Consider the following 25,963-nt stretch of genomic DNA (forward strand, 5'->3'; position numbering starts at 1 on the left):
ATATTCAAGCAAATAACACAAAGTATCATGGATCTCCAAACAAATGACCAAAAAGAGATTGATATGAACTATGTTCATTTGAATATCATCTTGCAGCAAAGACTATTTGATCTGGACAGGGAAGGATGGATAAGAGCAAATAATTAAATGTTTAAAATGATGAAACAATACAATCAGTTTTACAATGTTGTTAGGTACTGTTGAGGTGTTTACAACTCTTAGCGATCCTACACACAGCAGAACAAAACACCACCAAGTACCGCACCAGCTCCATGATCCTTGCTATACTTGAGCCCATTGTCACAGCCACTGTGTCAATGCATCTCGCTGAGGGCCTTTCCCCTCTTTCGTTGACCTTCCACCTTACTAACATGACATTCTTCTCCAGGGAATGGTCCCTTCTGATAACGTGACCAAAGTAGGTGAGAAAAAGTCTGGCCATTCTCGCTTCCAAGGAGCATTTCAGCTGCACTTCCTCCTGGACAGATCTGTTAGCTCTTTTAGCAACCAATGGTACTTTCAGCATTCTTTGCCAGCACTACATTCTTTGCAAGCATCAATTCTTCTCCGGTCTTCCTTATTCATTATCCAGCTCTCACATGCATATGAGGTGACTGAAAATATCATGGCTTGTGTCAGGGGCACCTTAGTCCTCAAGAAGACATCTTTGCTCCTCAGCACTTGAAAGAGGTCCTTTGCAGCCAACCTGCCCAGTGCTATACATTATATAATGTCCTGACTGCTTTTACAATACACAAAGATAATTTGGCAGTATTACTGACTTATCTTTTACTCACAAATATGATGAAGATGGTAAACTAAGCAGGCCCTTTCCTCAAAATTAAACAAACAAATAGACAAAAAAACAAAATAAAAGACTACCAACATTCACCACATTTTTTTTTTTTTTTTTTTTGTTATGTGCCGTCAAGTTGGACCCGACTCACAGCGACCCCTCCTTGGGTTTCTGAGGCAGTTGTTGTTGTTGTTATGTGCCGTTGAATTGGACCCGGCTCATAGCGACCCCTCCTTGGGTTTCCAAGGCAGCATCACTGTGGAAGTAGATTGCCCAACCTTCCTTCCGAGGAGTGGCTGGTGGGTTTGAACCGCCAGCCTTCTGGTTAGCAGTCAAGTGCCTTAGGCACTATGCTACCAGAGCTCCTATTGTTGTTGTTAGGTACCATCAAGTTGGCTCTGACTCACAGCGACCCTATGTACAAAAGAACAAAATACTTCCTGGTCCTAAGCCAGCCTCACAATCCTTGCTATACCTGAGCCCATTGTTGCAGCCACTGTGTCAACACATCTCACTGAGGGTCTTCCTCTTCTTCGATGACCCTCCATTTTACCAAGCATGATATCCTTCTCCAGGGAATGGTCTCTTCTGACAACATGACCAAAGTAGGTAAGATGAATTCTGGCCATTCTCACTTCCAGCGAGCATTCCGGCTGTACTTCTCCCAAGACAGATTTGTTCATTCTTCTGGCAGTCCATGGTTCTTTCAATATTCTTTGCCAACATCACCACTCAAAAGCATCAACTCTTCTTCAGTCTTTATTCACTGTCCAGCTTTGACATGAATAAGAGGCTACTGACAATATCATGGCTTAGGTTAGATGCACCTTAGTCTTCAAAGAGACATCTTTCCTCTTCAGAAACTTGAAAGAGGTCTTCTGCAGCAGATGTGTCCAGTGCAATACGACATCTGATTTCTTGACTGCTGTTTCCATTGGTGTTGATGGAGGAACCAAGTAATATGTAATCTTTGACAATTTCAATCATTTTTTCCATTTATCATGATGATGCTTATTGGTCCAGTTGTGAGGATTTTCATTTTACATTGAGGTGAAATCCATACTTCAGACTGTAGCCTTTAATCTTCATCAGTAAGTGCTTCAAGTCCTCTTCACTTTCAGCAATCAAGTTTGTTTCATCTGCATATCACAAGCTGTTAATGAGTCTTCCTTCAAGCCTGATTCCATGTTCTTCTTCATATAGTCCAGCTTCTTGGATTATTTGCTTAGCATACAGACTGAATAAGTATGGTGAAAGGAAACAACCTTGATACACACCCTTCCTGATTTTAAACCATGCATTATTTCCTTGCTCTATTCAAATGACAGCCTCCTGGTCTATGTACAGGTTCCTCATAAGTACAATTAAGTTGTTCAGGAATTCCCATTTTTCTCAATATTATCCGTAATTTGTTTTGATCCACAAAGTCGAACGCTTTTGCATATAGTCAATAAAACACAAATAAACATCTTTTTGGTATTCTTTGCTTTCAGCCAAGATCCATCTGACATTACCAATGATATCCCTCATTCCATATCCTCTTCTGAATCCACTTTGCATTTCTGGAAGTTTCCTATCAATATACTGCTGCAGCCATTATTGAATTATCTTCAGCAAGATTTTACTTGCTTGCAATATTAATGATATTGTTCAATAATTTCCACATTTTGTGGAATCACTTTTCTTTGGAATGTGTAGAAATAAGGATCTCTTCCAGCCCATTGGCCAGATACCTGTCTTCCAAATCTCTTGGCATAGCTGAGTGAGTGCCTCCAGCACTCCAGCACGGCATCTGCTTGTTGAAACATCTCCATATGTATTCCATCAATTCCTGGATCCTTGTTTTTTGACAATTTCTTCAGTGCAGCTTTGACTTCTTCCTTTCACACCACTGGTTCTTGTGGTAGTCAAGGTTGTGTGCCAACTTAGATGGGCCTTGTTGAGTAGCTGGGCAACTGGATGTAGGTATTTCCCAGGGTGAGACTGGAAATCAATTCCATGGTGGAACCTACTGCAGTAGCTAGTAGCAGTTTTAGGCATGTAGTCTGGTTCCAGGATATAAGAAGCAGCTTTGAGAAAGAAAGGTCTTGAGCTTTTGGTACGGTTGAATCTTGTACATAGCCAAGTCATTATTTAGCAGTCTGCTATGTTGTCTGCCAATCTTGGGATTCTTCATGGACTTAAATCAATGGCCTGCCATGTGGTTTGGTAACATTTGGAGTGTGCCTTTTCAGTTGTTGACCTTGGATTTGTCGGCCTCAGCAGCCAGCACCGAGTGAAGAGATACCTCCAGCTTCAGTGGGCCGGGAACAAGAGGTAGAGCAGAAGTCCAAAGTCGAGGGACTTTCACACAGCCCCTAGAGCTTAGCACTTTGAACTCAGAATTCTAGCCTCCTACACTGTAAGAAAATAAACTCCTGATTGTTAAAGCCATTTCACCTGTGGCATATCTGTTAGAGCAGCAAAAAGTAACCAAAACCATTCATGACCATATGCCACCTCCACAAATAGATGAACATCAACCAATTCATTTTGGTACAGTGAGTCTGTGTATTCCTTCCATCTTCTTTTGATGCTTCGTGCATCATCAATATGGGCACATCATTTCTTGCCCATAGAATCTTTCAATATTGCAATTGGAGGCTTGAAATTTTTCTTCATTTCTTGTCTCAGCTTGACAAATACTGAGTGTGTTCTTCCCTTTTGGTTTTTTAACTCCAGGTCTTTGTACATTTCATTATAATAACAGACTTTGTCTTCTGGAGATGCTCATTGAAATCTTCTGTTCAGTTCTTTTATCGAGTATTTTTTTTTTTTTTTTCATTTGCTTTAGCTACTCTCCATTAAAGAACAAGTTTTAGAGTCTCTTCTGACATTTATTTTGGTCTTTTCTTCTTTTCCTGTCTTCTTAATGACCTTTTACTTTTTTCATGTATGATGTCCTTGATGTCATACCACAATTCATCTAGTTTTCAGTCACTGGTATTCAATGCATCAAATCTATTCTTCAGATAGTCTCTAAATTAAGTGGGATATAATCAAGTTCATACATTGGCTCTTGTGGCCTTGTTTTAATTGTCTTAAACTTCCACTTGAACTTTCATATAATCAGTTGATGGTCTGTTCCACGGTCAGCTTCCAGCCTTGTTTTGGCTGAAGATACTGAGCTTCTTTCCACAGATGTAGTCAATCTGATTACTCTGTATTCCATCTGGTGAAGTCCATGTGTATACCCACCATTTATGTTATTGAAAAAAAAGTATTTGAGATGAGTAAGTCACTGGTATTGCAAAATTCTATCATGCAATCTCTGGTGTCATTTCTATCACCAAGGCCATATTTTCCAACTACTGGTGATTCCTCTTTCCAACTTTTAAATTCCAGTCACCAGTAATAACCAGCACATCTTGACTGAACATCTGGTAAATTTCAGACTGCAGAAGTCAGTAAAGATCTTCAGTTTCCTCATCTTTAGTTTCAGTGGTTGGTACATGACTTTGAATAACAGTAGCATTAACTGGTCTTCCTTGTAGGCATATGGATATTATCCTATCGTCGACAGCATTGTACGTCAGGATGTATCTTGAAACATTTTTTGTGATGATGAATGCCACACCACTCCTCTTCAATTTATCATTCTCTGCACAAATCAATCATATGATTGTCTGGTTCAAAATGATCAAAACCAGTCCATTTTAGCTCACTAATACCTGGCATATGGATCTTTATGCGTTCCAGTTCATTTCTGACAACTTCTAATTTTCCTAGATTCATACTTCGTACCTTTCATGTTCTGATTATTAATGGATGTTTGCAGCTGTTTCTTTCCATTTTGAGTCACACCATATCAGCAAATGAAGGTCCTGAAAGCTTTACACCATCCACATCATTAAGATCAACCCTACTTTGAAGAGACAGCTCTACCCAAGTTGTATTTTGAGTGCCTTCTGACCTAAGGGGCTCATCTTCTGGCACTATATCAGACAATGTTTCCGGGCTATTCATAAAATTTTCCAGTAATTTATCAGATGGTGTTTCACTGCTATTCATAAGGTTTCCATGTGCCCATTTTTTGAGAAATGGAGGGCCCCTTCCTTTTTCCAAGTCTGTCTTTGTCAGGAAGCTCTGCTGAAATCTGTCCACTGTGGCTGATCCTACTGGCATTGAAATATCAGTGGCATAGCTTCCAGCCTCACAGCAACATGCAAGCCACCACATTATGACAAACTGACAGATGAATGGTGGTTCACCACATAGTTACACAAAACTATGCTCCAGTTATTCAAAGTAAGCTTATTTTATTGCATGCTTGTATGTACTAAGCACACTGCTAGACATTAGGGATTTAAAAAGAAAAAAAGGACAGAGTCTTTGCTTCAAGAATGCTATATAAATATTCATGTGTGAAAAGCACCATAAAAGAAGATAAGACACAGCACAGTGAAAAGCCTTAGTTTACATTTAAAGAGCATAAAATGGTGGGACAAAGAGAGAAGGTAAAGGTATATTTTGGGGCAGTTGTGGTTCTCTTCCGTGCAGGAGACTAAGATCCAATTCTTGGTCAATACACCTGAAGTGTAGCCACCAAGCATCTTTCCATGGATGTGTGCATGTTGCTGTGAAACCAACTAGGTTTTAGTGGAGCATTCAAACTAAGACAGATTGAGAAGAAAGGCATGGTGATCTACCGAAAATCAGTCAGTGAAAATCCGATGGATCACACTGGTTCGATTTTATTGTGCATGAGATTGTCATGAACCAGGGGCTAGCTCAGTAGCAGCTAAGAACAACAAAAATTTATTTGTGAAATACCAGTTTACACATGCCAGCCAGGCACAAAGAACAGAAGAGACAATCTATAAAGAACATGTAAAATGAGAAATGGCACAAAGGAGATTAGAATAAGGCAAAGCAAACACGTAGGGAGAAGAAATAAGGCTACAAATAAGACAAAGAAATGTGTTTAGAGAACCAGGAGAAGAATGCAGGCAGCCCTGAAAGCAGCACAAACACCTTCAAAAAGGAAGAGAATGGTTATTAACAAAGAATGTCACAGATAGGACAAGTAATGTGGAGTGTAAAGCCATTCCACAGCATCTGCCAGAATAGTTTCCACAAATGGGGAGAACTGGGCCTGACTATGGGGGAGATACAGAGTGAACAGACACTATCACAGTTATTCAATTTTGGAATGGAAACAGAAAACAACATTTTAATGCAAACTAAATATTTAAAGAATTGTGCACAATAAAAAGAAAAAAAAAAGAATAAAAACTTTAAGATGGAACAATAAAAGATTAAGTATTTGATAAGTCCATTTCATTCTAACACTTACTGTAATATTGCTAACAATACACCATAGGGTATTTCAAAGTTGAATTTTAATTTCTATCTTCAGCTTGCGGGTGGCAAGATTTAGTCTTGGCAGTTTGACAGCTATACTTGAAAGGGTCCCAAGACCTTAAGTAGGTATCAGCTAGACAGATGGTCAAGGTACAAAGACACTCTGCATCTTATTATGCTTTTTCCTTGAGGTCTTTAAAACCAAATGGTGTCGTTAGAATGTTAAGCTTATTGAGCACTCGATTATTGGAGTAGTCAAGGTGTTTTAAAAGCTTTATTTATCCTTTGGTGTCTTTGGAATGAAAGACAACAAAATGTTCAACTTACTTAAGATTTATGAAAAGTAAGGGAGAAAAAGGTTCTGTTAGGCTTAGAACAAAACTGTTTTCTAAAATAAATTAAAACTTTAAATCAAAATTCTTTATTCATAATAAATAAAAATAAGATGAATGGTAGTGGTGGCATTTAGAATAGTATTACAAATCAAATTATTCATCCTTATAAACAAAGACCCTGAGTCAGCAACACAGACATCTAGTGTTCTGTACTCTATTTTTAAAGTCCATATAATTATATAATCATTGAGATTAGTAAAATTACAGGAAGGCAAACTCAGATGACACTGTATTTCAGAACACGTTTCGAGCAGTTCTGGTGGTGCAATGGTTAAAGCACGTGGCTGCTAACCAGAAGGTGAACCCACAAGCTGCTCCACGGGAGAAAGATGAGGCAATCTGCTTCCATCATGATTTACAGTCTTAGAAACCCAACAGGCCAGTTCTACCTTGCCCTATAGGCTCACTATGAGTAGGATCTGACTCAGTGGTAATGAGTTTGTTTTTGGTTTATTGAGGTAGAAGGGCATTATAATGAGATGATAACCTTCAGTAAAATATAAAACTTTTGTAAAGACAGTAAGGAAAAAAAACAGTATTTTTCTTACTTAAAAAGAAAAAAATTAAGAAATCCTAGTATAAAAATCACTTACCAAGCTCTTCATTTTCTATGACTTCAAATATGGCCCAGATATCACCTTTATTGGGAATGATATTTTTTATCGCTAATATATCGTTAGTCAATTCTTCTGCTTCCATTACAGGTGAAATCTATAAGAAAAGTAAAATTTCTTCAGAAGCTATGTCAGACAAACACACAGGCTATCCTAGGGCAACAAGATTCTCCATACATCATATATGCAACATCATGATAAATGGAGAAAAGATTTTAGTCATCAAATGGTCCATTCTACTTGGATCCACAATCAATGCCCATGAAAGCAGCAGTCAAAAAAAATCACATGGCATATTGCATTGGGCAAATTTGCTGCAAAAGGCCTCTTTCAAGTGCTAAAGAGCAAAGTTGTCACTTTGAAGGTATGCCTGACCCAAACCACAGTATTTTCTATTGTGTCATATGCATATGAAAGCTGGACCAAATGAAGAACAAAGAAGAACTGATGCATTTGAAATGTGGTGTTGGTGAAGAATACTGAATATACCATGGATTGCTAGAAGAAGAAAAAATCTGTCTCGGAAGAAATACACTTGAAAGCAACTCAGGAGCATACAAAAACATGTATCATATTGTTGTTGGGTGCTGCCGAATCAGTTCAAATTCATAGCAACTTTGTGTATAAAAGAATAAACTATTGACCAGACCTCTGCCATCCTCACACTCGTTGCTGTGAGTTCACTGTTATAGCCACTATGTGAATCCATACACCATATTGGGATACACCAAAATTTTTCCTATGATGCTTAACTAGCTTCTCTATGCATAAAAAACCCTGGATGTTTAGATCTTCTCTATAAAGTGTTAAAGCATTTCAATGTAATGCAACAGCAAAAAGACATTGTAACAAAGACATAATCAGGAATGGTATTTTCCTCTCACTGAGTCACCAAAGAAAACACTCAGGAAAGAAGAATGTACCTGGTCAAACAGAAACTGAGTCAATAGTTGTCCAACAGTAAAACTTTTCATTTGTCAGTTCTGTCATCAAGAGTTCACAGTGGCTGGGTTTATTCAGTCTAGGCCCTAAATTATACAGTTAGTTGCAGGCCCACCATGCCAATAGGCCTCAGGGTTTTAGTCGTTTGAGATGTGCATGTTATGCCAAGTAGCAGTTGGTGAGATATCAAAGCTGAAGCCAGGATTTCAGGTCACAGGACAGAGTCTGCAATGACAGCCCAGGGCTCAGCTCTACAAGAGTCCAAAAACCTCCGGCCACTGTGTAAGCATACCACCTTCTCTAGGGATTTTTAGGATTTTTTATTCATTTTTCCTGTTTTTGTTTTTGCCAGTCTTAAGTGCATGCTAGCCAAAAACAAGCTGGCATACTTCAATTAGAATTTAGTTATAATGTTAAACAAACTTAAGCTATTTTAAGAATTAGACTACTGCAACTTAAACTCAGTTTCACAACTCAGGGTAAGTATGTTCCCATTAAAAACTTCATTCACAAAGAATGTGTTCATTTCCATTTCTCCTGCCCATTCCTGCTCATAAGCACATCGCATGCATACAAATCACAAACATTTTTCATTACAGGGAACTCACATGGTCTATCTTTGTATTTCATAGAATTTGATGTTTTCTTTGGATTATATTAATTATACACTCCAATGCATTCTGTTTAGAAAAGTTCAATGAAATAAAACTTAAACAAGAAAACATAGAACCTAGGAAAAATGGAGAACTTGAAGCAGTAAGAAATATCATTTGGTAACTCACTTCAATGATGTTCATCCGCATGTATTTCAAAATTTTAAGAAGCATAGCCCTTTCTCAAAATAATAAAATATTAAGGAATCAAACTTGTAAAATAGGTAGGTAGGAGAGTATCTCTCGTTGAAGGAGGAATGGAAGGCAGGAACTCCACTCTCTGTTCTAGGGGAGGCTCAGGGTTCTCCTTAGACCCCCTTGAGTCTATGGAGCACAGTTTGGAAATCATTACTCTAAGGATAACACAGATCAGTGTAATGAACATCAGGTCTGAATTATGTAGACCTAAGTTTGAGTACTGGCCATAATGTTTGTTAGGTTTGTTTCCCCCCAGCTTCCATTCTTACAAATTTGGGACACCACTTGCTTCAAATACTTCTGTGGAATGAGATATTGATTATCTGAGATAAATAAAACTAAAGGGCTTTGCGTAGTCTGAAGAAATAAATAAAGTGTTAAAAACTATTTCATTATAGTTTTTGTTACGTTTTGTAAAAGCATTTGGAGTTGTTAACAGAAACTGGACAATCCTTATCTGACTACACCTAAAATGACATGAGAATTTAGCTCAGTTATAAACTGTTATGGCTCTACCAGAAAGATAAAGTTAAAATGTGCTACTATATAGAGTTAAGGCATGTACTCTGAATGCTTCTTCTAGTATTAGTAATGGGCTTGTGACAATTAATCTGTAATAAATTTCATTATGATCCATATACAACACTGATTAGAAGAAATACAGTATAGCTAAAAGGTGGAGAAAGGAGCTTTGGTGGAACAGTGATTAAAAAATTCCGATGCTAGATGCTAACCAAAAGGTAGGCCTGGCAAACCCCCAGCCACTCTGCAGGACAAAGACAAGGCAGTCTGTTTCTGTCAAGATTTACAGCCTCAGAAACCCTAAGGGGCAGTTCTACTCTGTCCTGTAGGATTGCTATGAGTCCTAATCGACTGGATTGCAGTGGTTTTTTTTTTTCTGTTTAAGGAGTGCAGAAAAGGAGCCCTGGTGATACAGTGGGGTGAAGTACTTTGCTGCTAACTGGAAGGTTGGCAGTTAACACCACCAACCACTCTGTGGAAGAAAGATGTGGTGATAAAGACCACAGCCTTGGAAACCCTATGAGGCCGTTCTAGTCTGTCTTACAGGGTCACTATGCATCACAGTTGACTCAACGACAACTCTTTTTTATTGGAGGGGGTTTGTGGTAGAGATAATGAGTGCAGAGAAAACTGCCCTATAAGGACAAAGCCTAGGATTGTAGTTTTTAAGTTCTATATTCTAAGTAAGGTAAGTAGTGCCATATGGTCATAGTACATATTCATTTAAATATGCAAATTAGCAATTATAATATATTTAACATAACTAAAATTCAGAAGTACCTAAAGTTGAGACTGTTAATCCTTGACTTTAAAAAAGATGAAGAGGTAAAGTTGAATCTCTATTGGTATACAACAGATTGTCTGTTCCTCACACAGAGAAAGCAGTCTTACTAAATAAGACCCTAAAATACCAGCTACTATGCTTACTGCAGACTAATTAATGAATATGTCATATAACTGCTAACCAGAAGGCTGGTGGTTCAAACCCACCAGCCACTCCTCGAAGGAAGGTTGGGCAATCTACTTCCATAGATATACAGCCTCAGAAACCCAAGGAGGGATCCCTATAAGTCAGGATCGACTTGATGGCAGTGAGTTAAGTAGGAGCTATTTTTAATTCAAAATAAATGACCAATATTCTCAAGGAAGAAAGTATTATCTAATATTTAAGTAAATTGGGAGACTGGCAGCTGAAATTTGGTACATGGAAGTAGGAGTTTATTAACATTATCAGTCGTATTTGTATTTATCGAACATTTACTATGTACTGAGTAATTTTCTAAGTGTTTTGCATGTATTACTTTATTGAGTCCTTACATGAATGCTGTACATACTATAATTTTTCTTCATTTCACAGATGGAAAATCTGAAGCTCATACAGTTGCTTACTGCTAAATAGCTAAGAAAGGAAGAGATAATATTTGAGCTCTGTTATTTTCCAGAACCTTTAGAAAATCCTAAACATCACCTTAAGCACATAATATGGTCTCTATCTAAATGACCAAATCCTAGGATTCCAGAGGATACTGGCAGGAAAATTAATCTTGTCATTAATCATGGTTTGAATTGGAGATAGAACATAAAATTTAAGGAACTGGGAAATTCAATATATATGAATTAGGTCTAACACTGATAATTTTCAACAGTACTCTTTGCATCCATCTTCAAGACTTACACGAATTATAATACTACAGTCAGGTTCTTTCCTTTCAACATACACTTCAATTAACAAGTCTCCAGCCTGTGAAACCTAGAAAAAGACAAGTGTGAAGACAACATATGTAAGCATGTTGCAAGAATACACATGACACTTAAGAAGGTCATAAAGTCCTAGTTCTATTTCTAACTATAATGAAATGAGCTCAATTCCCCAATTAACAGCAACGATGATCCTTATTTTTCAGATGTGACTGATGAAAGGCAAGACATCTACACAAATGTTATAAACAACAACAATCACAACACAATTTTTAATCTTTCACTCAGAGTTTAGTGTTCCGGAATACCCTCTCATTCTTCCTGAAACAACAAATCAGGTTTCAATTGAAATATGCTGACTACAAAAACAGGAGTTGAATGCATGTTAACAGGATAAACAAAACAAGAGCAGAAAATGAGCCATATGTAATTCTGCTTTAGGGTGTAGTGTGGGCATCATATTAATAATTAAAAGGGAAGTGAAATCCTACTAAATTTTCAAACAGAACATATGCCCAAAAAATGGAAATTTGAGAATAAATTAGGTCAGAGCTGTATTTAAATTACAGAGAAAATTTAGCAAGAAAAATTAGCAATGAAGTGATAGAACAAGGCAGGTGATAAGGTGATAGGTCTCTATTTTAATAATCTTTGGCCAAGCATTAAGTTATATGGGTCATTATTCTAGAAGACATAATAAATGAAGAAGATACAAACCAGAAAATTAGGCAGTACAGTATGTTATTATTTAGATAGACAGGAAAATGTGAAGAAAATTAACAAAGAACCATCTGGATCTATGAGAAATCCATTGAGTAGTATTTTTCACAAATTTTCTTAAGGTGTGTAGTTACTTAGAAATAATATCCATCACTGTTTTCTTTCTTATTTTATTTTTTTTAACGGTCCTAATGGATAAGCAATGATTTTGAAATTAAATCTGTCTCAGAAGAGGAATCTAATGAGTAGATTTGCGGGGAAACATTTAAAAGTGTTGTTTTGAAGAGGCTTCTTAATTATTATGGTACTACAGGTTTAGAAAAGTTAACTTCAAATTCTTCTTCCTTATGTTAGATGCTACACAAAAATTTCTAGGGAAGAAAAGATACAGTTGACATTTTTGCTTTTTACTACGCTTATACAAACAACTCTCCAGGAAGGACACATTTTAAAAATTAAAAAAGCAAACGCAAAGAACTCATAGACTGAAGTCAAAAAGAATAGCTAAGAAATTCAAACAGAGGTAAGAAGACAGAGACTGTCAGAAAATACTCTCCAGAAGAGTTCTGAATGGATTAGAGAAAAACTCAAGCAAAAGGACAGATTTTTTCCACACTCTTCTACTTTTCTCTCCAACTACTGCATTTTCCACACAATTTTTTCTTTATTTTTACTTAATTAGGTAATTTTTTACTGAATTAGAAAGCAGAGACTCATTTTTGTATAATCGGTATGTGAAAGATAAAAATCCAGAAGGACAGTCACATTTCTCTAAAAGCAGAATAAATCATGTCGAAGATTACCCATCAGGCTCACAAAACCCTTTATTTCACGATTACAACCCTCCCAAAAAGTGAGAACTTAAGAGTACTGATGAGGAGCTAGACATTTATAGTGTCAAAGATAACTGCATTAATTAAGCTGTATTAATTATTTTAGGTCAAAACGGGAGAGATAACTTCCTTAGGTATTTAACATCATAGAATTCATAGTTGGGAATCCAGGCATTAAAAATGGAAGCCTCCTATATCTAGCCTTCTCTTCTCATTAATATGGAAATTGCAGGACTGGCAAAAATTTGGGATTTGACCAAGACAGATGCATTTGCCTCATCTTCTGAGTGTTATCTGTCAACAGAGCACGTTTGAAACATTTCTATCGTTTACACTGGTACTTGGAATCTACATCAAGGCCCTGTTATTAGATGATTGATCATGAACCTTAAGAAGTTCCAGTGAATATTCGTCAGCAAGGAAAGGTAGCTTGGAAAATTACAGTGCAATGGGAACACACAGTTCCAATAGCATGAGGCTGAAGAAAGGAAGACAGGATCTAGAAAAGCTGACTGAAGACAAAAATTAGCATGGTTACAAGGACCACATTAGAAACACTCCAATTAATACAGTCATTTAAGAGCATGCAGAGCAAAAGCATCAAAGACACAATTTGTATTTTCTAAGTTCTAAAGTAAAGAATCATTAAGACTCAGGAGGCTGAAATTTCAATTTATTCTAAAATGTCTTTGGCTTTAGATGCTTCTTTTGAAATCCACTGGCATTTTCAATATATATTTATTAAATATGAAATTTTATTTTTTAAAGGAAAACTTTGAACATTTAGTATTGATTTTTCCCTCAATATGTTGAAAGGTTTATATTAATATGCATTGGTATATTGCTTGTATATGCCAGGCTTCAGAATTACAGAAAAACAATTTTATCTAGGGTTCCCCCCTATTACTTTTAATTTGCTTCCAGTAGGAACTTGACAATAAACATAGCAAATGTCTTCACTTACAATGGAAAGTTATTTATTTATTTTAATTCTTTAGCGATCTGACTATTACTACTCACTTGAGTGTCTTTCCACTTGGTAATAAAGCTATTCTCTATGTCCATTTGTTTGACTTGATCTTCTTTAACCTGTTTAAAATATAATTTGGGAAATTCTAATAATGTTGAACACAAGGAACTATGGTACTCAACCTCAGGTAACTCTTCAGGAATTCAAATACCAAAATGTGAAAAATAAATGGGAATGGTCATCTGAATCAGAACGGGCCCACGTATCTAGGTGAGAAGATGAAACAAGATAGAGTCTAATAACGTCTAGAACATTTTCTCATGATATGACTTCAGGCTGTAGAATGATAATGAAAGTCCTCCTGCTAAGGGGATTTAATAAGCAAGAAGACTGATAACTGGTTCTTTAAAGTTTATATACTTGAGAGACAAAACTCATTTCTCAAACTGAAATGTCCATTAAGTGCTTATTACATTTCCACCATTCTGTTAAAGTTGGGATTAGCACAACTATGAAGACAACTATTGATTTTCCATTAATGGGAAAGTACAATAAAATAAGAAGTAAAGAAAGAGAGCATGTAAAGCCACACATTAATTTATTTTCTAATTATATCATTTCTGAGCATCAGAATTATTGCAAAAAGTTGCTACTGATCAAACAGTGGACACATAGAAAGAAATACAAAAGAGATGAGAGAGCAAAGAGAATCCAACCATTCTGGTGTCCACTCCTATATAAAGATATACAAACTATTATTTCATCAGAATAGCTCCTTTCTCCTAACAAAGGAATCTTGTGATAATATTAGAATAAGAATACAAGAACTCTACACATAGTAATCTATTACATTAACCCACTGGATTGCATCTTGTTTACCCATAGCCTCATCTAACATCATTTCATGAAATACTCAGAAAGGATGAATGACAAAACTGAGGTACTGGATCTAATTAAGGGATGGAGCTACATCTCTCACCCCCCAAAATAACAACCAAGCCCACTGCTGTCAAGTTGATTCTGATTTATTGCGATCTTGTAATACAGAGTAGAACTGTCCCATAACGTTTCTAAGGCTTAATCTTTATGAGAGCACACTGCCACATCTCTCTCCCACAAAGCAGCAAGGTGGTTTGCACTGCCAAGCTTCTGGTTAGCAGCCACGACTGTGCCACCAGGGCTCTCAATCGATGACCCACATCCTCCAATTTCAAATACTGTCCTTATTTCCACCAGTTTTACCAAGAAATTTTACTAAGAAATTATTCTTATTCTAGAAATTTTCTAATAAAATGTGAACATTTTAACTTCAAAAAAGAGGAAATAGGAGGCTCAAATAATTAAAACAAAGATGTCTTAGTAAAAAACATATAGTAATAATAGTTCAGAATTTTCTTTTTTTTCCAATAAAACGTAAATAAGTAAAACCTTAAATTGCTTTCAGTTGCAGAACTTAATAGCTTGGTGTTTACTCAACTTATGAAATTTATAATTTCACACCTCTAAGTAGACATACTTAATGCATACACATCCAGAAAAGGAAATAAATAAATAAATGAAAGCTCTATATATAGAACCATTCTGTCCAGCAGACACCAGATGGTAAAAAGCTTTAAAAGGAGCCTGAATTTAAATGAACAGCTACAGCTTAAACAGCTAGTTATAATTATAAAATTACAGAGATCATACACTATCCTTTATTTTTAAATATTCATAAAGAACGGAATTAAAACATCCTAAAATACATAGCTTTATATGCAACGAAACTATTTTTAACAGGGACAGAATGCAAAATATTTACCTCAAATATTTCAACATAATTATTAATTAGGTCCTCAATTACGTTCACTTCTTCACTAGTTTGTCCCTTAGTTTGAAACAAACAGGATGAAAAGACCATGGCCAAATTATGAGCACTCATGTGATTGATTTCTGAGCATTTCTGTACCCTGTTAGGAAAAAAACACAGCTCATTATGACATACTTCTATTTCAAAATTTCATAAAACTATAAACCGTAACACTCATTTATCATTTTTTTTTTTCAAATGCACATATTGAAGGCCTCTGATTTAGTACTGGTGATTCAAAGAAAAACACAGTTTGTTCTTCTGATTAGCTTCCAGATTAGTTAAGAACATAAGGAAAACTACTGCTAAGGAAGAAATTAATACAAGTTACAAAACAGTACTTGATTGATAATTTAGAGGACGGACTGGCCACATTCAAGGAATATCAGACAACAGGATGACCTGTGGCCAAAAGTCAGGATGTGTTTGTAGAAGAGTGAAAGATAGGTGGGACTGAAATATACACAGTAAAGGTAAAACAGGACAGGGTCTGAGTAGGAAACAAGGCAAAAAAAAAAGAAAGAAATCGATTGGGAGGCACAGAGTGGTCGCGGGTTCCATACTGCAGGTCAGGGTTGAGCTCAGTTTTAAGGAATGTGCACAGCAGCTGACAAAGAATACGGGGCAGCACGTGTGTTTGCTGATTCAAAGTAGAACAGTGTGTCTCACAAAGCAGACACCTAACTGAAAAAAGAAAAGCACACATTTCCTGGATATAAGTAAGAATGGTTCTTTAAAATAAAACCTTTCTTTTTTCTTTTTTCTTCTAGATTTAGTTTCTTAATGTAACATTAGAATGCTGGGCTAGATGACAAGCCAGTTCCCTTCGAGCATTAGCTTTCTTCATGTTTCAGGAATACTGGCATTTGGAAAAAGCAGCTTTTGGGTCCACGCTGACAGATATGATCAAGTAAGTCAACTCCCTCAGTCAGTGGGCCACAACCCTTGGGTTTATAATGAGTATTTAAAGTGTTCACAAGTTAAAAGTAATAATAATAATAATAAGTGACGGTAGTCACCCCAAGGAAGGAAACATTATGTTAATAAAAACGGACTACATGAGCAGTATGATAAATGAGAAAATCTGTTAATTCTATTTGTCACTCACTGCACATACAGCAGCTGCTAGACTGTTCGTTTAATTACATTCAGAGAATTTTAAATACAGATTAAATAAAGAGACCAAACTCCACCAAAGAAAGCGAATATGACAAGACCAAGCTAGGTACTCCTATCTATAAAAGAGCATATATTCTAGTAGGGAGGTGAAAAAGTGAATAAAGGTAACAGAATTACATACTATGTAAAACTCCCCCCAAAATGCACAGTTTAGCAGAGACAGGTAAAGCAGGTGTGATCATATATGATTTACCAGATGCATAGAAAACTGGAAGTTAATAGAGGATGGGATAATTGTGAAAATGCCTCACACAACCACTTCTGTACTGTTACCAACTAGATTGTAAACATCCAGAATATGTGTCTTCTGTGTCTGCCTCTGTTTATAGAATCTAAACATTTCACAGCTAGAAACTGTGGCTTTAACCACACTGTAGCTGAAATATTAAATATTCAGTGCATGGAACTGAGTAATACTAATCATGGATTAGTAGTATTACTCACGGATTAAGAAGCTCTGGTGGTGTGCTGTCTAAGGCATTTATCTGCTAACCAGAAGGTTGAAGGTTCAAACGCACCAGACACTCTGTGGAAGGAAAATGGGGGCAATCTGCTTCTGTAAAGATTTGCAGCCTTGAGTATCCAATAGGGGTTGCTCTGCATCAGAATCACCTCAATGAAAGGAAGTTTGATATATATATGCATATATATGTGTATACCCACACACACATACACACATATGGTGTTGTAGTGCCTAAGGCATTTGACTGCTAACCAGAAGGCGGGCAGTTCAAACTTACCAGCCATTTCTCAGAAGGAAGGTTGGGCAATCTACTTCGGTAGAGATACTGCCTCGGAAGCCCAAAGAGGGTTTGCTATGAGTTGGGAAGTGAATCAATGGCAGTGGGTTTCTTATCTTTTTTTTTTTTTTTATACACACACACATATGCACTTGACTGCTAACCAGAAGGCTGGTGGTGCAAACCCATCAGCCACTCCTCGGAAGGAAGACTGGGCAATCTACTTCCATAGTGATACTGCCTCGGAAACTCAAAGAGGGGTCACTATGAGTCACATCCGACTCAATGGTAGTGAGTTTACACACACACACGTGCACACAGACATACATACGTATATGTATACATTTCTATATGTGTGTATATATATAAATCACATACACATACATACATAAAACAAGGATTGTGAGGATGGCACACAACTGGGCAGTGTTACGTTCTGTTGTACACTGGTTGCTATGAGTCAGAGCAGACTTGACAGGACCTAGCCACAATAATGACAAAAGCAATAGCCATGGACTGTTAGGCTAGGGAATGAAATAAGTGCTAAATCAATGGGCTCTCATCCAAATTTTGACACTATCCAACATTCTTTTCCTCCTTGAGACTTCTTTCTATACCATTTTCCTTTGCTACTCTGTTCATCTCTCTCTTTATCCTTAGTCTCTGTGGCTACATTAATTTTTGGCATAAACAACTGAAATATACCATTTCCTTTTATTCCTTCACTTCTGCCCCCTGATGTTAGCATTCTTTTCAGCCTGCTCTTCTCACTCAGACCCTACATCAGAAGTCCAAGGAAGTTATTACCTAATTAGTCTCTATGTCTATTCTTCCTCTTCTCAACCAGCAGAAATAATTCTAAAAAAAAACTGATCAGTAACTCTTAATTACTTAAAGGAATAATATGTAAATATCCTACATGATATAGAAAGCCTTTCACAACCTTCTGCCAGCCAACATTCAACAGTATTATCTCATAGCACTCTAGGTTCCAAAAAGATATCTTTTACTCATTTTGCATACTTAATGTTTCTTTCATGCCCAATTAATATGTACTTTTCAATTTGAAGCATAGAAGCATTCCTTTGAACTCAGCACACAATTAATCAATGATTTCTTCTCAATAAATCTCTATCATATACTAAATTTATCCCCATTAAGATCTGTCTCGATATTTCATAGGCAAAGAGATGTTGTTGCTGTTAGGTGCTGCTGACTTATAGTGGTTGCTCTGGCTCTCTAGCAGTGTTCTAATAGAAAATACCATAAGTGAGATGGCTTTAACAGATAGGGATTTATTCTCTTATAGTTTAGGAGGCTGGAAGTCTGAGTTCAAAGTGCAACTCTAGGGGCTGAGTGAAGGCCCCTCGACCTTGGGCTTCAGCTCTACTTTTTGCTCTTGGCCCACTGAAATTGGAGACATCCCTTAGCCAACAAGCAAAATGGCACAGTCCCAAGATTATTAAACAACACAGCAGGCCACTGGTTCAAATTCAGGAACAATCCTAAGACTGGCAGACAACATAGCATGGTGAATGAAGACTTGGCTACACATGCAGGGTCCAAGTGCACCAAAAAGCTGCTGAGACCTTCCTCAAAGCTGTCATCTTGTATAGTGGAAGCAGACCACGTCCCTAAGGCAGCTACTCAGCTGCTCCAGTAGCTTCCATCATGGAGCTGATGACCAGTCTCATGATAAGGAATAACTACCTCCAGCTGCCCAGCCACTCAAAACCAGACCCAACCAAGTTGACACACAACTTAACTACCACAGTGACCTTATGCACAACGGAATGATATAATGCCAACTCATAAATCATCCTCACAATCGCTGTGAGTTTTGAGCCCATTACCGCAGCCACTGTGTCAATCTATTTCATTAAGGGTCCTCCTTTATCTTATTGACTCCCTATTTCACCAAGCATGATGTTCTTCTCCAAGATCCCTCCTGGTAACATGTTCAAATTACATGAGATGAAGTTTCACCATTTTTGCTTCTAAGGAAGATTCTGGCTGTATTTCTTCTAAGACAGATTTGTTTGTTCTTCTGGCAGTCCATGGTATATTCAATGTTCTCTACCAATATCATAATTCAAAAGCATCAATTCTTTTTGATCTTCCTTAGTCACTGCCCAGCTTTTGCATGCATATGAGGTGACTGAAAATACCATGGCTTGGGTCAGGTGCACCTTGGTTCTCAAGATGATGTCTTTGCTTTTTAACATCTTAAAGGAGTCTCTTGCATATTGCCCAATATGATATGTTGTTGGAATTCTTGACTACTGTGATCCAATTAAAATGAAATATCTGACAACTTCAATCTTTTCTCCATTTATTATGACATTTCTTATTGGTTCAGTTGTGAGGATGTGTGGTTTCTTCATGCTGAAGTGGAATCCATATTGAAGGCTGTAGTCTTTGATCTTCATCGGTAAGTGCTTCAAGTCTTCACCTTGAGCAAGCAAGGTTGTGTCATTTGCATATCATAGATTGTTAATGGTGAAAGGAGAAAACCCTAAGGTGCACATTTACTGATTTTCAACCATACACTATCCCCTTGTTCTGTTCAAACACCTGCCTCTTGATCTATGTATAGGCTCCTCATGAGCACAAATAAGTGTTCTGAAATTCTCGTTTTTTACAATGCTTTCCATAATTTGTTATGATCCACACTGTCGAATGTCTTTGCATAGTCAAGAAAAAACAGGTAGCATCTTTCTGGTATTCTCTACTTTCAGCCAAATCTATCTGACATCAGCAATGATAACCCTCATAACATATTATAGAGATTATATGATACAATAAGAAAATGAGTCATACAAGAACAAATTTTACATGTATGGGAAGTAATAGCTGGAAAAGAGAGACAGCTAGAAAAGAAAACAGATTTTAGATAATTTCTAAATCTAGATTCTAACTAAGTTATTATTAGTAGAATTCAAAGAAGGCCTAGTGATGCACTGGTCAAATGCTCAGCTACTATCCCGAAGTTTGGTAGTTCTAACACACCTAGCGGTTCCACAAGAGAAAGACCTTGAAATCTTATTCCTTAAAAATTACAGCCTAGAAAAACTTAGAGAGCATTTCTACCCTGTCACATAAGGTCACTGTGAGTCAAAATCACCTCACTGGTGCCTAGTAACAATAGTAGAATTCAGCTTTATAGAAACACTCAAAAAGACTTTTAGACATGTAGTATGCTACAAAAGTTATTCCTCAAGCAAAATTTACATTTAAAATGCTATTAAAGTTTTTATATTAATTCTTGATGACAGGGAAATAAACAGAATAAACCTTTTGTATGAACTTAAAATTTTACTTTCACACATCCTCATCCCTCAGACCTCATTTCACAAGTCATCATGAATCCACAATCAATGCCCAAGAAATCAGATGGCTTATTGCACTGGGAAAGTCTGCTGGAAAAGACTTATTTAAAGCATTAAAGATCAAAGTTGTCACTTTGAAGACTGAGGTACACTTGACTCAAGGCACAGTCCTTTCAATCATTTCACAGGAATGTGAATGGTGGACAGTGAATAAGGAAGATGGAGGAAGAACTGATGTATATGAATTGTTACTGGTGAAGAACACTGAAAATACCATAGACTATCAGAGCAAAAAATATGTCTTGGAAGTACAGTCTGTATGCTATCTTAGAAGTGATAATGTCCAGACATTCTCTCACCTACTTTGGTTAGGTTGTCAGAAGGGGCCATACCTGGAGAAGGATATCATGGTTGCTAAAAAGCATGAAAAAGGGGAAGACCCTCAATGAGATGGATTGACACAGTGGTTTCAACAATGGGTGGAAGCATAGCAAGAATTGTGAGGACCAGGCGTTTCGTTCTGTTATCAGTCAGATCCAACTTGAGGGTACCTAACAAAAACAGTATCTTTCTAAATGCTGGAAGATGTCATGCCCTGACACAGACATTGTGTTTACCTTTTAAAAGTTCCTCATCTAATCAATGGTCTGACATCAAAGTTGGGTAAAATATAAAGTGATAATAAAAACATGAGAGTTTATGAAGTATCTAAAGAAAACAATTGTACTCATAGTGAGATTCCTGCAATAGAAGTCTGGTCTCTGTACTGCCTCCTTCTCCAATACCCCTCTCAAATAACTGTTAAAACTCTTCCCCATAAACTGGATGCATTTGTAGGCATACTATTTGATTATTTCTGATTCATTTAATAAAGTCTCCAGTGCTATTTTTCTGTGTATGTAAGTTAGTTACATGGAAAGAGAAGCTAAAGTGATAGTTTCACAGGAATTTCAATTGAAAAAGTTCTTAAGATCTGAGGAAAGATTCAGTCACACACAGGGGGTTATTCACACTTTCAATTTAAGAAATAATAACTTATTGAGTGCCATGTTTGAATGTCTAGAAAAGTTCATGCATCCACCCACCTGTAAAGGTGTTCAATTATAGCTGCCAATGTTGCTCGATTGACCACTGGAAGAGTACGTATAAATGCTCCATACTTTTGAATTCTTTCCTTGTCATCTTGGGTATCTGGAAAAAAAAAATAAATCTTTAGGCCAAACTTGACATGGCAATTAATGATCTACAGTATAAATTTTCCTTTTTATAGTATTTTAAAACAATATTGATAATCGTATTTTAGTATGTGAACAGTCAGATTTCAAATGAAAATATTCAAGTTCATAAAGTAACTACAATATGGAAGAGCATTTATTTACATAAAAATATGATGGATGTGGGCTATAGTTATTGTGCTTTATAATTAAAAATAAAGTACTTTCAAAACAGTGGAACTTCACTTAGCAGGAATACATTCAATGAATTACTCAAAATGGAGTACAAATTAAAAGATAAGACAAAAGTATTTTAATGGAATAAAAAATCCATCATTTGCATGTGAACAATTACATTTCTTATTCTTCTTTCCTTATGAAACCATAAAACTCTTCTCAAAGTTATGAACTACCCCAGGGCTAGATACTACCTGTGTTACCCCTCAGATTTATGTACAGGGCCATTTACCAATCCTACTACTTCAACTATTTGGAAAAGATGAAAGGATAATCAGAGAAGCCATGTGCAAGGTCTTATAACTACGATCCAGACTTAGAGGACGGCCTGTCTGACACTGTAGTGGACGGAACTTGGTTGGTTCACAGAGAGAAGAATGAAGAGGAGTTACTCTGTATTCTCCTAACCCCCAAAAGTCAAATATCTGGAGAAACTAAAAACAGTATCCTCCAAAGTTTTAGACTCTGGAGAATGCAGGGTGGTGTTTTGATCTAACCTATTAGCTAAAAGGGGGAAAAAAAAAAACAATTTTTCAAATAAGTAACTTGTGCTGACTCAGACTGAAGGGGACTGCACTCATACATCCCTTATCAATTCCTGGCTACTTTTGGAAAGATGACTTTTCAGTTCCTGCTTAGCCATAGTTATTCTAGCACATTAATGATTCTTTAAAAACACATGGTCGGTGGTTCTGGTAAGATAGCAGAATAAGCACACAAACGACACAGATCCTCTTTGTTCTGGTTACCTAGTGCCGCTCTGACAAGAATATACCTCAAATGGGGTGGCCTTAACAAAGAGGAGTTTATTCTTAGAATTTGGAGGCTTTAGGTCCTAGTTCAAAGTGCCAGACTCTAGGGGTTGGGTGAAAGCCCCTCAGCCTTGGGCTTCAGCTCTGCCTTCTGCTCCCGGCCCACAGAAGCTACAGGCTTTTCTTCACTCAGACAGCTGCTGGCTGCTGAGGCTGCCAAGCCCAAGTTTGACAAATAAAAAGGCACAGTCCCAACATTACCAAACCACATAGCAGGCCATCAATTCAAGTCCATTTTAAGTCCCCAGGTCGCCAAGTTGACACACAAACATAACCGTCACATTGTTCAACAAAGAAAAGTTAAAAAATTAACACAGATACAAAAGATAATCCTGGAGTCCGGAGCTTTGAAAGGAAGGATACAGAAGTGGACTAAACCCCTACTAGTAGAAGAACCTGAATGAAAACACCGAAAAGGAGACATAAGAGCTGTGATCTGTCAGCGATCCTGACAGCATGGACAGCTAGGATATTGCCAAGTGGTGTTAGGACCTAAAAATTAACCTAAAAATCAGCCCTGTGAGTTAGGGGCTGCATGAAGGACTCACTGGTGGCCAGTGAAAAAAAGGAGAAGCAGCGAAGAGGGAGATGGGTAGAGCTGTCCAGAGGGCACAGCCATTTTGAAAATTTGCAAGTGGTTCAACCATTTTGGAAACTTAAAATGACAGCATTCTCTCAGATTCCAGGGACCTACGAATAGGCTGCACTTGCCAGGGACCACAAAGACATCCAAGATGCCAAAGACTGGAAAGGTGTGATAGTCCCCTTGTTACCCTTATATTCCACATTCTCTTGGTGAACGGAGGTGCAGCCATCCCTCACTTTCACTCACCTTGTGGGCTGGCAGGAATTTCATCAAGTCTGTGTGCTCCTACGGAACCTGGATCCTCTGGCCTGCCCTGCCCATATATATATATATTTTTTTCCTTTTCTTTTGTCAGTTGGTTTATTCTTATCTGTTTTCTTTCTCATGATAAACCCCATTCCTTTTTTTCTTTTTGCATTTTTCACATTTTTTTTCCTAATTATTCTCCTGCTCTACCTCTTTTCTCTTATTGCCCCCTCCCAGATACTGCAGTTTTGTTTTGTTGGTGATTGTTCCTGTGTGTTTTTGTGGTGTGTTTTTTGTCCACTTGCTTGATGGTTTTCTGACTGTTGTATTTATCTGAGTGGGACACAGCAGCCATGCCCATATGATGCAACCACACCCATACCTCCCACAGCTCCACTTACTGAGTGAGAGCCACCTCCTTTTCCACCAATTGGCCAATGATAAACAACCACCAAGGAGAGCCTGACTCATCCTTAACTGCTCTTCACAAACAGTTAATAGAGATCTAAATACAACAATGTTACAATGTATCGTAGACAAAAGATCATCACTGTCCACACAAAGAAGCAAGATAAAGTGGTAGAAACAAGGAAGCAGGATATAGACCCAGAACACATCCTGAAGAAGCAGCAACATTAGAACTTACTGATGAGGAATTCAAAAGAATTACATTTAGGTACCTTCAAAGGACTGAGAGACAGATCAATGATGACAAAAATAAAGGAAAACACAGATAAAGCTCTAGAACAATTTCATAAGAAAATACAAGAACAAAATGACAAAACAAAGGAGAAAATCAGAAATGATACAAAATCTATAGCTAGAAATCCAGAAGATTAATACTAAATTTTCAGAAATAGATAACACATTGAAAGGGCAAAGGAGCAGAATTGAATCAATGGAAGACAGAATTAATAAGATTGAAGACAAATACCTGAATACTTCTCTGGAAAGGGATCAATCAGAAAAAAGATCAAAACAAAATGAAGAAAGCCAAAAGTTCATGTGGGATACCATGAAGAGGAATAACTTACATGTAACCCAATTCCAGAACAGGAAGAGAGAAAGAAAACCACGGAGAGAATTGTACAAGATTTATGGAAGAGATCTTCCCTTACATGATGACAGATGAGAATATATCCATTCAGGAAGTCCAATGAACCCCAAATAGGACACACCCAGAAAGGAAATCACCAAAATATATCATCATCAAACTTACCAAAACCAAAGACAAAAGAAGAATCCTGAAAACAGCACAGGAAAAACGAAAAGTTACCTCCAAAGGACAATCAATAAGAATAAGTTCTGATTTCTCAGCAGAAACCATGCAAGTGAGTAGACAATGATTTGGTATATATAAAACCCTGAAACAGAAAAATTTCCAACCAGGAATTACATACTGGGCAAAACTGTCCCTCAAATATGATGGTGAAATTAGGAAATTTTCAGATAAGCAGAAATTAAGAGAATTTGTTAAAACCAAACAAATCTTAAAAGAGCTACTAAAGGGAGTCCTTTGAACAGAGAAGCAGTAATAGCAAACAACAACAGACAATTAATACACAAGATGACATAATCCAGAAACCAACACAGCTATGGAAGTATCCAAAGTAAAATAAGCTTACATGATTGTAAACAAGGAACCAGAGACATCAACTGCAAATGAGGACAACTACAAACCAAAAAGAGGGAAAAAATAATGTAGTTGCAGAACTTGTAAATGGTGAGGAAGTCAAGAGAGTTGCAAGACAGAATGGATTTCCCCAGCACTAGTAGCAAAGTTCAAGACAGAAAATAATAAATGCTGGCGACGATGTGGAGACATTGGGACTCTAATACACTGCTGGTGGGACTGTAAAATGGTACAACCACTGTGGAAAGCAGTATGGTGAGTCCTTAAAAAGTTGAAATTAGAAACACCATTTGACCCAGTTGTTCCATTAATAGGTATATATCCTGAAGAAGTGAGAGCCGTGACAAGAACAGACATATGCACACCCATGTTCATCGCAGCACTATATACAATAGCCAAAAGATGGAAACAACCTAGGTGTCCATCAACTGAGGAATGGATAACCAAACTATGG

At 37.1% G+C, this 25,963-nt stretch overlaps 1 protein-coding gene across 1 annotated transcript in view; it reads right to left on the bottom strand.

Annotated features, from left to right (window-relative positions):
• ARAP2 (ArfGAP with RhoGAP domain, ankyrin repeat and PH domain 2) overlaps positions 1–25,963 on the bottom strand; it is a 333,696-nt gene that overhangs the window by 56,253 nt on the left and 251,480 nt on the right. The window contains 6 exon segments of the mRNA XM_007955550.2: positions 7,128–7,245; positions 11,139–11,213; positions 13,735–13,803; positions 15,486–15,633; positions 21,867–21,972; positions 22,641–22,736. Of these exon segments, the coding sequence (XP_007953741.2) occupies positions 7,128–7,245; positions 11,139–11,213; positions 13,735–13,803; positions 15,486–15,633; positions 21,867–21,972; positions 22,641–22,736 (612 nt within the window).

This window comes from Orycteropus afer, unplaced genomic scaffold, assembly GCF_000298275.1.
Source record: "Orycteropus afer afer isolate SDZICR_OR568_19922 unplaced genomic scaffold, OryAfe1.0 scaffold00509, whole genome shotgun sequence".
Lineage (NCBI taxonomy): Eukaryota > Metazoa > Chordata > Mammalia > Tubulidentata > Orycteropodidae > Orycteropus > Orycteropus afer.